The sequence below is a fragment of the Scyliorhinus torazame genome, chromosome 7, assembly GCF_047496885.1.
Source record: "Scyliorhinus torazame isolate Kashiwa2021f chromosome 7, sScyTor2.1, whole genome shotgun sequence".
Classification (NCBI taxonomy): domain Eukaryota; kingdom Metazoa; phylum Chordata; class Chondrichthyes; order Carcharhiniformes; family Scyliorhinidae; genus Scyliorhinus; species Scyliorhinus torazame.
Window position 1 is genome coordinate 63,770,491 of NC_092713.1, and position 14,010 is coordinate 63,784,500.

Sequence of the window (14,010 nt, forward strand, 5' to 3'; positions counted from 1 at the left end):
AAGCTGAAATGAACTATTTGCAGTCTCAGATGCTTGTCTGATCTGAGATGAGCTTCAGACTGCATCCTCTCCAACACAAAAAACATATATTTCTACCTCTAATGCTCTCCTCCACCCTGACTTCAGTCCTACCACCTCCAATACAATTGTATGTGTCTTTGTCACATCCAGATTAAATTAGGGAGTTCCAACGTTCAATTTAATAGGCTCCCCTCTGTCATCCTTCTGTAAACTCCAGCTTGTCCAAAACTCTACTGCACATATCCTATCCTGCACGGTATTCTCACCACACCAGCCCTTACTGACCTACATATTCCTCAAACTCTGAAATATATAAATCTCTGACCCCAAGTCTTTAAATCTAGTATTGCTTAGTCTCACCTCACCCCATCTCCACAACCATCTCCAGCCCCACACCTACCCCACCCTGAACACACACTGTCTGCTTGGCATTGTCCTAATTCTTCATCGACTATTGCCAATGCTATGTAAAAGATGTGCCTATTTCAAATATGGATGGACTATGATAGTGACGTGCTGATGCCACTGAATTAGTCACCCAAAAACCTGGATTGATAATCCAGGAAATGTAAATTCAAATTCCACCGTGGTAGTTTGAAAATTTGAATTCAGTTTAAACATCAGGAAATAAAAAGCTGATATCAGTGAAAGTGACCACAAAGCTATTGGATGTTGTAAACATCCTACTAGTTAACTAATGTCCTTTTCAGAAGGAAAACGGATGTCTTTTCCCAATCTGTTTTATACATATTTCAAATCCCACACCAGTGTTCATTGACTTTTAGCAAGATATTCACTTGTATCAAATCAGTGCAACTAGGGAAAGGGAATATAAATGGTAATCCTGTCAATAATCTCCACATTCTGAGAATGAATTTAAAAAAAAAACTAATTATTAGATTGATCAAAATAATTGTTTTCAAGAATCATTTAAATGAGAATAGCATGCTGATTAGCTGACACGTTGATTGGACCCTACCTCCTGCTCTCCGAAGATAAAGTATCCGTGTTTGATGTTAGATTTCACAGGAGCAGTGGTCCATAACATCCCAGAATTCCTTGTACTAATTATCTGCCAAAGGAAGAGTTAGTTAGGGAGGATTGCCTCACATACACAGTACACTGCATCTCACATGAGAAGATAAACCCTGCAATTATTTGTCAACATTGAAATCTCTAGGTATGGCGATACGGTGGACAATTACTGAGTGGAATGTGGGTTCCCTAACACCAAGGAATGAATACCCAAGGGATGAGAGGCCACCCATTGGAGAAATCTAGAACATGGCTCCAGTTGCCCAGATGGCCTCATCTATCAGTGCAGTTATACTACAACTACTTTCACATAACCGGAGGCGGTTAGAATTGGATGTCTGGTTTGGCTATCTATTTGATGGCCTCCTGAGTGGAGAAATAAAGTACTGCCCACAACAGATCTTAGTGGGCAGGATGATGTGATGTGTTCCCTAGTCTAGGAAACATGGCCACAATCACATTTCAGGTCAACCATCACTTTCCACTTATGGAGCATTGCCAATGCCCTCTGTGGATTAGGTTGAATGCTGCCCACTGTCTTTGAAGGAGATTGAAACCAGGGAACTCTGTTGATGGGTCAGAGATATTGGGCCGGATTCTCTGTTCCTGAGACTAAATGTTGATGCCGGGGCAGGATTAGTGGACTTCTATGACAGCAAAACTGGCGCCACACCTGGACCAATTCATCGACCGTTAAGGGGCCAGCACTGACGGCACCTGGAACACGATCAATTCCAATGAGAAATGGTGCCGGATACACCAGGTTCAGGATTGACATTCAGGACAATGGACAATGAATATGCTTATAGTCATGTGTACCGAGGTACAGTGAAAAGTATTTTTCCATGAGCAGCTCAAACAGATCTTTTAGTACATGAAAAGAATAGAAAATACATAATAGGGCAACAAGGTATACAATGTAAATACATAGACACCAGCATCGTGTGAAGCTTACAGGAGTGTAGTATTAATCAGGTCAGTCCATAAGAGGATTGTTTAAGAGTCTGAAAACAGCGAGGAAGAAGCTGTTCATGCATGTTCCCAGACTTTTGTATCTCCTGCCCGATGGAAGAAATGAGTAAGCTGAGTGGGAGGGGTCTTTGATTATGCTGCCCGAGCTCCCAAGGCAGTGGGAGGTACAGATAGAGTCAATCGATGGGGGGGGGGGGGGGGGGGGGCGTGTTTGTGAGATGGACTGGGCTGTGTTCCCGACTCTCTGAAGTTTCTTGCAGTCTTGGGCAGAGCAGTTGCCATACCAGGCTGTGATGCATCCAGATAAGATGCTTTCCATGGTGCACCTGTAAAAGTCGGTAAGAATCAGTGTGGACATGTGGAAATATAGGCGCTTTTGTGCTTGGTGGTAGCGTCGACGTGGGTGGACGAGAACAGTTATTAAGCTGACAAGCTGCAGCCGCATCTACACACTGCACTCCCCAGACATTCATCCCAGGCAGCAAGACGAGCAGCACATCAAGGTTTACAGATGCCGAACTGGAGACCCTGCTGGACGCCGTGGCGGAGAGGCATGTGACCCTGTACCCAGGGTGGGAAGGAGGCTCCCAGCTGCCGCCATTTGCTGGGCATGGATGCACGTGGCAGAGGTTGTCAGCACCGTGGGCAACACCGTGAGGACCGACCAACAGTGCCAAAAGAAATTGCACAACCTCCTCAGGTTGTCCAGGATGAGAGGTCAGCACTGTGCCCCGAGCACCAACCCCCATTCCACACACCAAGAGAAGGCCGCATACAACTGCTGAGAGAGGGAGAAGACTGGAGGGGAACCGCCGGACCTGCGCCCTCACTGCAGCAGCACAGAGGGCACTGGGCGTGGTCAGTAGGCCCGAAGAAAGGGCAGTCGCCGGGGCGGAGGTCAGCATTGGGCAAGGAAGTGAGACCCCGCTGAGTTGCGGTTCCCCATGGCTCGTGTGTCCACCCCCCCACCACCACCCCCACACCACACTCACCATCACCCCCACACGCACTCCACCACCCCCACAACCCCGTTCCACCACCACCCCTGCTCCACCACCCCCGCTCCACCACCCCCAACCCCACGTCCCCTCTCCATCAACAACCCCCTCCCCACATACCCCGCTCGACCATCACCACCCTCATACCCCTGCTCCACCACCCCCACACACACCCCCAGCATGTGATGCAATCATGCATCTGGTCTTGCAGGAGCTGTTGTTGATGAGGCGGTCCCTTCTCATGTCCCCAACCACAACCACATCCCCAGGTGTCGATCAGTGATGACGATGACACCGACACGGACGGGAGCCATCGACCCGCATTCCATGATACCCTGGAGCTCTAGTCCAGGGAAGACACCGACGTCCCATCACAGCTGTCTTCAACACCTTGCGCCATCCCAGAGACACTCAGCTGGGTTGGGCACTTTAGTGGAGAGTTTCCTGGGGCATTATCTGGTGCGCACCACATACAGGCTCCGGTACATCAGGTCGAGGTAGGAACCCCCGAGAGACAGAAGATCAGAAGGCTGGTCGACCCCAAGGAATAGCAGCCATCTAGACTTCTGGGACGGACAGTCCCATCGTTCGTGGAGATGCAGTTGCAGAGCCAGGGACTGCGTGGGGATTGTCGGCAAGCATCCAGCACCTGCAGGTGGAGGAGTCCAACTGTCTGCAGGAACAGGAGGTGGTACCGACCATGCATGCCAGCCAAGCCAATAGAACCATGGACATTGATAGTGCAGAAGGAAGTTACTCAGTCCACCATGTCTGTTGCTGAAAACAATTATAAATATGCCCACTGCTATAGCTCACTCCTCATAGCCCTGTCCCTTCCTCTACTTCCAATATTTATCATTTTTCCCTTAAAAGAGGTTTGTGTCAAAATATTCCTTGCTCTAACCACCTTTAGAGTAACAGAATGATCCTATTCTCTCAAACAAAAACAGGGAATGGTGGAAAAACCCAGCAGGTCCGGCAGCATCCAAAAACCCACAAACATGACTCCAACCACCTGTTGCTTGCCATTTCAACTCAGCATCTTGCTCTCATGCCCACATGTCCATCCTCGGCCTGCTGCAATGCTCCAGTGAAGCCCAATGCAAGCTCGAGGAGCAGCATCTCATCTTCCAATTAGACATGCTTCAGCCCTCAGGATTGAACATTGAGACGAAAAACTGTAGACTTGGATGTTTCTCCTTCATCTTAAACCCTTTTTTTTTTAAATATCCCATACATTTATTGTCTCAATGCAAAAACCCTCCCTTCCTCCACCCCCACCAACCCCAGCCTATCTGTCTTTGAAATTTAAGTTTGCTACGTCTTGTTGCAGTCTCGTCCCGCTACATTATAGTATTCAACACATTTTCACTCTCTTTAATTCTGATGAAGAGTCAAACAGGCTAGAAACATTGGCCAGAATTCTCAGGCTGTTCTTGCTGGTTGTGTCTTCCTGTCCCGTTGACGGTGGATCCCGCCCCTGGTTTCCCTGTGGTGAGAGGTGTATTCAACGGAAACCTTGTTGACAGCTGGGGGACCAGAAGATCCCACCGCCGGCCAATGGGGGCGCACCTCCACCGCGGCAAAACACATGGAGTTGTCTCGATAGATGCTGTTGGACCGACTGAGTTTTTCCAGCATTCTCTCTTTTTGTTCCGTGATCAGCATCTACAGTATTTTGCTTATCCTCTTCATTATGTATCTGGGAATAAGGGCAGCATGGTGGTGCAGTGGGTTATCCCTGCAGCCTCACGGCGCCGAGGTCCCAGGTTTGATCCCGGCTCTTGGTCACTGTCTGTGTGGAGTTTGCACATTCTCCCTGTGTTTGCATGGGTTTCGCCCCCACAGCCCAAAGATGTGCAGGCTAGGTGGATTGGCCACACTAAATTGCCCCTTAATTGGAAAAAATGAATTGGGTACTCAAAATTTTTTTTTTAAAGTATCTGGGAATACATTTTTGCTGGTTCTGTGTCATGTGATGTGTATTGAGTGTTTGTGCAGTCTTTGGGCAGATCACCATCTTGATTGTATGGGCAACACCCTTAATAAACCTCTCATTGTGTTTTACAAGAATCCAGAATGCGGCAGCAAAGAATATAACAGGAGAGAAAACTGGCGATGAAGATGGAGGCAGAGGAATCGCTAGAAAAAGATTTTGTTGACTAATTGGGGATGGCATCGGGAGCAATTGAAGATTCTTGGGACTGGACTGACATACACACCGACATCGGATAAAGCACTGCCATCGATGTGAAGGCTTAACAAAAGTTTTTGACAGCAACTATGAGTAAGAAGACCAACAGCCAGGGAAAATTTGCTTGTGTTGAAGTGAGTGGACTCTGGGCTGCAGGGATCATGCACATGGCAAAGCTACACGGGCCACAGGGAGCGGGGGTTTCAAAGTATGCTGATTCTGCACAAGTCATTATTCAGGCGAAAAATCAAATTTTCTGCGAAAAAAAGGGAAAGAATTCCTAGTTGCTTGTTCAAGGGATTGTTAGTGCCTTACTTTCCAACACAGTTGGAAGAGAGGAAGTGGAAGCCCTAGGAGCCCGGTCCAAAAATGGTGGGAAAAACAGGTGCCATGAATGCGTTTGATGAGGATAATGAAACATGGCAGTCATATTGGCTTAAATACGCAAAAGGCATAATCAAAGTAAAACAAAGATATAACTGACCAGATGATCAGAAGCCAGGGAGGAATAAACATCAAACAATCCCCAAAAGCAGACAAACCAGTTTCTAGCCAGCAAGCCTAAAGGCCAAAGTTTTTCCACTAGCAGCCTAGAGGTCAAGTTTACATGAAATAAGCCTCTAATTCTTCGAGCCAAGGCAGTGCAGAAAACCTTCGCCACGGCAGTTTTAAATAACTTCGCTGGATCAGGAAAAGACATTTCCCAGACTTGAGTACCATCTCTGTATTGTGCGGTAACCATAAGCTGGTTATTTGATTTGGATGTTGTTTGGGGAAACTGGGAATTCTTTGAGTTCAGGTATCGTAGATATATTTTGGAACAAGGGGTACGGTCTATAAAAACTGTGAGTGTTTAGTAATTCATACATCTTAATTGTATGAGAGTACTGTTCCTGTGTACTTGTCTTTACTTTAATAAATAGTCGATAATAATTGTTAAATGACGACTGGGTTGTTTATTCTCACTGGGTTTTACTTGTCTCCTCACACAATATAAACTATGCACGCCCACGAACTGATGTTACAAGTTGGGATACCCTCGCAGATAACAACGGCATGCTTCGTGACAATATGAAGAAAGATTAAAAATTGTTTTTTAATAATTAATCAGACACTGGAGGACCTAAAGCATCGATAGCATGGTAACACAAGTGGCTAGCAGAGTGACTTCACAGCGCCATGGTCCCAGGTTCAATTCCCTACTGGGTCACTGGCTGTGCGGAGTCTGCACGTTCTCCCCATGTCTGCGTGGGTTTCCTTCGGGTGCTCCGGTTTCCTCCCACAGTCCAAAGACGTGCGGGTTAGGTGGATTGGCCATGCTAAATTGCCCTTAGTGACCAAAAAGGTTAGGAGGGGTTATTGGGTTACGGGGATAGGGTAGATGTGGGGGCTTAAGTGGGACGGTGCAGACTCGATGGGCCGAATGGCCTCCTTCTGCTTTGTATGTTCTATGTTCTAAAGATTGCAACATTTCTCAGCCCAGTTGGCGGTTAAATGTTTCTGTTGCTCCAGAATCTTGTTCACCCAGGAAAACCAGGAAACAAGTCCTTCAGTGAGTTAATGAAAATCTTAGAGGGACATTTCTCTCCTAAACTGCTATTGATTGCAGAATGCTTGGATTCCACCACCATAATCAGGAAGAAGGTGTAACCATTTTAAAGTTTGTAGGATCTTTAAGAAAATTAGCGAGAATCTTTGTCCCAAAGGCTTTCTTCAGAAGTATGAATGCGGCGATATCGAGGTTTATATGGGCGGGTAAAACCCCGAGAGTACAGAGGACACTCCTGGAATGGACCCGCGAGGAATAGGGCTTGGCTCTCCCGAGCTTTATTAACTACTACTGGGCTGCCAACATATCGATGGTCAGGAAGTGGGTAGTGGGGGAGGGGTCGGTCTGGGAGTGAATGGAGGCAGCATCCTGCAAAGGTACGAATCTGGAGGCTTTACTGACGGTGCACCTGCCGTTCTCGCCGCTCGGGCCTCCACAAATCCTGTGGGTGTGGGGCAATAGAGGCAGCAAATGAGACTGGAGGCAGCATCAGTGTGGTCACCGATCTGTGACAATCGTCGGTTTGTCCCGGGGGAGCTGGATGGGGGCTTTAAGATATGGCAGCGGGCAAGGGTTGAAAGGTTTGGGGATCTATTCATCCAGGAGGGCTTTCCGACCTTGGAGACATTAGAGGAGGAGTTTGATTTGCCGGGTGGGAACGGGTTTCGATACCTTCAAGTGCGGGACTTTGTACGGAGACAGGTCCCAAGCTTTCCTCACCTTCCTGTGAGGGGACTAGATGATAAGGTGCTGTCAAAAACAGGGGTTGGAGGTGGGAAGGTTTCAGACATATATAGGGAATTTTTAGAGTGGGAAGGGGCCCCTATCAGAGAGGTGAATAGGAAGTGGGAAGAGGAGCTAGGAGGGGAGCTGGAAACTGAACTGTGGGAAAAAGCCTTGAAAAGGGTAAATGCATCCTCGTCTTGTGCTAGACTCAGCTTGATTCAGTTCAAGGTAGTTCACAGGGCCCACACGATGGTAGCTCGGATGAGTAGGTTCTTCGAGGAGGTGGAGGACAGATGTGGACGGTGTGGGGGTAGCCCGGCCAACCATGTTAATATGTTTTGGGCATGTCCGAAACTGAGGGAATTCTGGCAGGGATTTGCAGATGTTATGTCGGAAGTCCTGGAAGGTAGGGTAACTCGGAGTCCAGAATTAGCAATATTTGGGGTGTCGGAGGATCTGGGGGCAAAGGGGTGGGAGGGAGGCCGATATCCTGGCCCTGGTGGCCCTGAGACGGATCTTGCTAAGATGGAGGGACTCGGAGCCCCCACAATCAGGAGTGTGGGTCAGCGATATGGTAGGGTTTCTCAGTCTGGAGAAAATCAAGTTCGCTCTGAGACGATCAATACAGGGATTCACCCAGGGTTGGCAGCCGTTCATCGATTTCTTTAACAAAAACTGAACGTCAGCAGTAAGGGGGGGAAAAAGGGAAAAAGAGGGAAGGAAAACAGGAGGCATGGTAATGTTAAATAAGGACAGGGAACTTAGTATACTGGTAATTGGGGATAGGGCGGGAGACGTGGGGGACGTGGTTTATTGTTTGTTGTTATTTTAGGGGGCATTTTGTGCGTCAACCCACGCGGTTGTTTTAGAAATGTCAACGTGTTAAATTGTTAAAATTACAAATGTTTCAATAAAATATTTTCTAAAAATAAGATTAGCAAGATATTGTGAATTTGGGTACAACAATTGATGATATTCTTCAAGAGAATGGTTTGTGGATTATGCAGCAAAGTTATTCAGAGGAAGCTGCTTACTGCAGGTGATTTAACTCTGAAAGCTGCTGTGGATGTTGCAACTATGGAGCTTGAAATAAGGGAGGCTTTGCAGATCGGGGCTGGAGTGAAGATCTACGCAATGGATACCTCAAGAAAGGGGGCTGCAAAGGCGCAACCACGTCACCATTGTACACAGGTTGGACACTCAGCGGAGGAAAGTTGGAGTAAATTGAATACATGCAAGGACTGTGGCAAGAAGTGGAGATGCCGGCGTTGGACTGGGGTGAGCACAGTAAGAAGTCTTACAACACGAGGTTAAAGTCCAACAGGTTTATTTCAAACACCAGCTTTCGGAGCACTGCTCCTTCCTCAGGTGAATGAAGAATACCTCTTCATTCACCTGAGGAAGGAGCGGTGCTCCGAAAGCTAGTGTTTGAAACAAACCTGTTGGGCTTTAACCTGGTGTTGTAAGACTTCTTACTGCGGCAAGAAGGGCCATATTGTGAAGACGTGTTGAGCTCAGAAAACATCTTCTACACCAAGAAAGTGCAAGAAGAACAATACTAATAAACAATCTAGTTGTGTTTACAAATCAGTGGAAGCTCATGATCACTTAAGACAATGAAACCATGCTTCTACAAGAGCTTAAAGTAAGTGCCTCGTCAATGCAGTGCAATCAACAACATTTTGGAACACATCCAAAACTTGAAGGTCAAGGAATTAAAATGGGAATAGATACGGGTGCACCAGTATCACTAATACCCGAGACAATTTATCATTAAAAGCTCAAGCATCTGTCTCTAAAACCATCAAATGTGATTCTAAGGGCATACACTGAAGAGGCTGTACCATTAAAAGGATGCATTATGGACTTCCGGTGGTGGGTATGAAGGAGTAAGTCGCACATTTGGTGCCTCCCGCTCTGGTCGAACTTTTGGACCTTCCCCCTCGATTTTCTAATGGACTTGAATTGTAAAACGGGTGTTAGTGGCAATTCTCGACTGAATTCCCACTTCGGTGCATGGAGAAAAGGACTAGAAGTGTTCGTAAGGGCAGAAACATAAAGATAGAGAAGACTTGGGCTGTGCTTGTTTTGATCTTGGTGTTTTTCTGTTGGGCAATTGTGTGGAGTTTGTTTGTATGAGCGCGGGGGGTGGGACACAATATCATAGAACTTACAGTGCAGAAGGAGGCCATTCAGCCCATCGAGTCTGCACCGGCTCTTGGAAAGAGCACCCTACCCAAGGTCAACACCTCCACCCTATCCCCATAACCCAGTAAACCGACCCAACACTATGGGCAATTTTGGACACTAAGGGCAATTTATCATGGCCAATCCACCTAACCTGCACATCTTTCGACTGTGGGAGGAAACCGGAGCACCCGGAGGAAACCCACGCACACACGGGGAGGATGTGCAGACTCCGCACAGACAGTGACCCAAGCCGGAATCGAACCTGGGACCCTGGAGGTGTGAAGCAATTGTGCTATCCACAATGCTACCGTGCTGCCCCGTGCTGCCCAGATAGGTGGGAGACTATCTGGTGCCGGGGATGGGGACCACCAAGCTAGCTGGGCGAGTTAGCTCTTGGAAGCGCAGTGGGGAGTGTGCATATGTTTGGTTTAGGAAAGGGGTTGGGTAGGGTGTTGTTGCTAGGGGAGGGGGGGTAAATGTTCTGCTGACAAGGGAGGGACTTGGGCTAAGGGACAGAGAGGAGGTCGGGGGCGGGGGCTGCCTGGGGATGGACCGGTGGAGGCGCGGAACACGGGCTGGAGGTGGGCCTAAAAAAGGGGATGGCTGATCGGCGGGGGGGGGGGGGGGGGGGGGCAATGAGCCCCCCAAATAGGCTGATCACCTGGAATGTTCAAGGGTTAAATGTTCCGGTCAAAAGGGCACGTGTGTTCGCGCATTTTAGGGGATTGAAGGCGGACATGGTAATGTTGCAGGAGACGCATCTTAAGGTAACGGACCAGGTTAGACTGAGGAAAGGCTGGGTGTTTCACTCGGGACTAGATTCAAAGACTAGAGGGGTCGCAATCCTGATCAATAAGCGGGTGGTGTTTGAGGCGGGAGGAATAAGCTCGGACGTGGGAGTTCGGTACATTATGGTCAGTGGGAAGCTAGAGGGGGTGCAGGTGGTATTAGTGAATGTATATACATCAAACTGGGACGATGTGGAGTTTATTAGTAGGATGCTGGGAAAGATACCGGACCTGGACTTGCACAGGTTGGTCACGGGAGGGGGCTTCAATACAGTTATGGACCCTGGCTTAAACCGGTCAAGCTCGAAAATGGGCAGGATGCCAGCAATGGCAAAGGAACTAAGAGGGTTCATGGAGCTGATGGCGGGGTGGAGCCATGGAGATTTGGGCAGCAGAGGGTGAAGGAGTTCTCGTTCTACTCACACGTGCATAAAGTGTACTCCCGGATTTATTTATTTATTTTGAGCAGGGCCTTTCTAGCTGGGGGTAGTGGACACGGGTATTCGGCGATTATAATCTCAGACCATTCACCGCACTGGGTTGACCTGCAGGTTAGTAAAGGTGTTAACCAGCACCCGCATTGGAGGTTGGCTGTGAGACTTTTGGCGGATGAAGGGGTGTGCGAGCGGCTGAGGAAATGCACTCAGAGCTGCCTGCAGGTCAATGACACGGGGGAAATCTCAGCAGCGGTGGTGTGGGAAGCACTGAAGGCGGTGGTCAGGGGGGAGCTGATCTCGATCCGGGCTCATAGGGAGAAGGTTGACAGGGCAGAGACGGACCGACTGGTAAAGGAGATATTACAGATTGATAAGAGGTATGCGGAGACCCAGAGGCAGGGCTTTTAAGGGAACGGCGGAGGTTGCAGGCGGAGTTTAGCTTGCTGACCACAGGGAGGGGGGTGGAGCAGCTGAGAAAGGCGAGAAGGCCAGCAGAATGCTTGCACAGCAGCTTAGGAAGAGGGAGGCAGGTAGGGAGATAGGAAAAGTAAAGGACGGTGAGGGGAACCTGGTTGGTGATTCGGTAGGGGTGAATAAGGCGTTTCGGGATTTCTACAGCAGGCCGTACAGGTCAGTAACCCTTCCGGGGCCGGAGGGGATGAGACACTTCTTGGAGGGGCTGAATTTCCCAACAGTGGACGGGGAGCGGGTAGAAGGGCTGGGGGCCCCAATTGGGCTGGAAGAGATAGCGGAGGGCTTGAAGGCCATGCAGGCGGGTAAGGCCCCGGGTCCGGATGGGTATCCAGTGGAGTGTTATAAAACGTTCTCGGTGATATTGGGGCCAGTGTTGTTGAGGATGTTCAATGAGGCAAGGGAAAGAGGGGTGCTGCCCCCGACGATGTCACAGGCAACGATTTCGCTGGTGCTTAAGCGGGACAAGAATCCGGAGATGTGTGGGTCCTACAGGCCGATCTCCCTGTTGAATGTGGATGCCAAGTTACTGGATCTTGTCCTCCAGAATTGAGGATTGTGTTCCGAATGTTATTGGGGAGGACCAGACAGGGTTTGTTAAGGGTAGGCAGCTGGTGGCCAATGTAAGAAGGCTGTTAAATGTGATCATGATGCCCCCGGAAGGTAGGGAGGTGGAGGTAGTGATCGCAATGGATGCAGAAAAGGCTTTTGATCGGGTAGAATGGGATTATCTGTGGGAGGTACTGGGACGGTTCGGATTTGGGCGGGGCTTTATTGACTGGGTCAGGTTGCTGCATCAGGCTCCTATGGCAAGTGTACGGACGAATAGGACAACATCGGACTATTTTAGACTGCACCGGGAGACGAGACAGGGATGCCCCCTCTCCCCACTGTTGTTTGCTCTGGCAAAAGAGCCGTTGGCAATTGCTCTGAGAGCTTCAAGGGGCTGGAGGGGACTGGCCCGGGGGTGGGGGTGGGGGGGGGGGGGGGGGGGGGGGCGGCGTGGAGCACAGAGTTTCGCTCTATGCAGATGATCTGCTTCTGTACATTTCGGACCCAGTAGAGGGGATGGAAAAAATCATGAAGATTCTAGGGGAATTCGCCGGTTTTCGGGGTATAAGCTAAATATGGAAAAGAGTGAGATGTTTGTGTTTCAGGCAAGGGGACAGGAGGGGCGACCGGGGAAGCTGCCGTTTAGGTCAGGTAGGGGGAAGTTTTAGGTACCTGGGCATCCAAGTGGCGCGGGAATGGGACCGGCTGCATAAATTGAATCTGGCCCGGCTAGTGTACTAAATGAAGGACGATTTACGGAGGTGGGACGTGTGGTGATGTGCATCAATGTAAATGCATGTAGGCTAGCTCAACACTAGAGGGAGCACCAAAGACATCACACACACACTCAACCAATAGATCAGGTAGATAGGACACACAACCTATAGACATTCACGATACACACGGAGGTGACACGACCACAGGGGGGCATTACACCAACCCATATATAAAGGACACCACACACATGATCTGCCTCTTTCCAGTGGAGACAGTCAGTGAGTAGAGACACAGGGTTGATTCAATATTACACCCACCATGTGGATTGGAGCAACTGGTTAGTCAGTCTGGGTAGCTACAGTAGGATTAGCAGTAGTGTTGAACCCGAGTAATAGAAGTGTAAATAGTTTAATAAACGTGTTGAGGTTATCTCCACGTCTGAACCTTCCTTTGTCAAGTGCACCACAAGGAAGCCGCTTACGTTACACCTACAACATAACAAATCATGGTACCAGGCATGAACTGTTTCAATCCATATCGCCATACCTCAGTGTACAGTGACAACCAGCAATGATACCCAGGCAAGATGTTCGAGATCCGGGTTCCGCAGCAGCTCCAGTGCCACGGCGATTTCCACGAAAACTGGCAGGTATTCCGGCAAATGTTTGAAATCTTCCTGGTAGCAGCCGACCTACAAGACGCGGCCGATGCTGAAAAGACAGAGCTTCTACTCACCATCGCCGTGCCAGAGCAGAAGAAATCTTTTAAAAATTCAGGTTCTCCAAAGGGCAAAACAGGAGCGATTTCCAGGCAGTCCTGGACAAATTCGGCAAATACTGTGAGGAAAACACACTCCAACCAGCAAGAAAAGGTAAGAGAAGCGCCAGTACTCACCACGAGGCAGAGATCCTGGAGCAGAGAACAATTTTGATCGGCAGCCATCTTTCTAAAGGGACTGCACTTGCGCAGTTGAGAGACGCCGCGCATGCGCAATCACAAAAGCGGCCCCCGGGAAAGGAACCGCGATCAGCGCATGCGCAATCGCTTCCTACGTATGATGTCACATGCGTCATGACATCAGAGGCCCCGGACCACGCCCATTTAAAGGGGAAATGTCCCAAATCAAAGAAAAAAATCTTTTAAAGGCGTAAAACAACCTTCCTTCACCTGGAATGACAGCACAATGCCTCAAATTGAATCAGGAAATGAAATTAACTTCCAAAGAGCCCTGCAACAAGCAGTTACCTACCTTGAATACTTCGATACTGACCTTTACATTTTCTCTGGACCTCGCGAGCCCAATGCCAGCTCCGATGCAAACAGTGATGATATGGTCCTAGAAGACAACGACTCAGACGAA

At 48.8% G+C, this 14,010-nt stretch overlaps 1 protein-coding gene across 1 annotated transcript in view; it reads right to left on the minus strand.

The window, feature by feature from the left end:
* Window positions 1–14,010, minus strand: part of LOC140427343 (uncharacterized) — a 73,773-nt gene that overhangs the window by 39,873 nt on the left and 19,890 nt on the right. Inside the window, exon 5 of the mRNA XM_072512895.1 lies at window positions 1,001–1,093. Within this exon, the coding sequence (XP_072368996.1) occupies window positions 1,001–1,093 (93 nt within the window). The remainder of the gene's footprint in view (window positions 1–1,000; window positions 1,094–14,010) is intronic.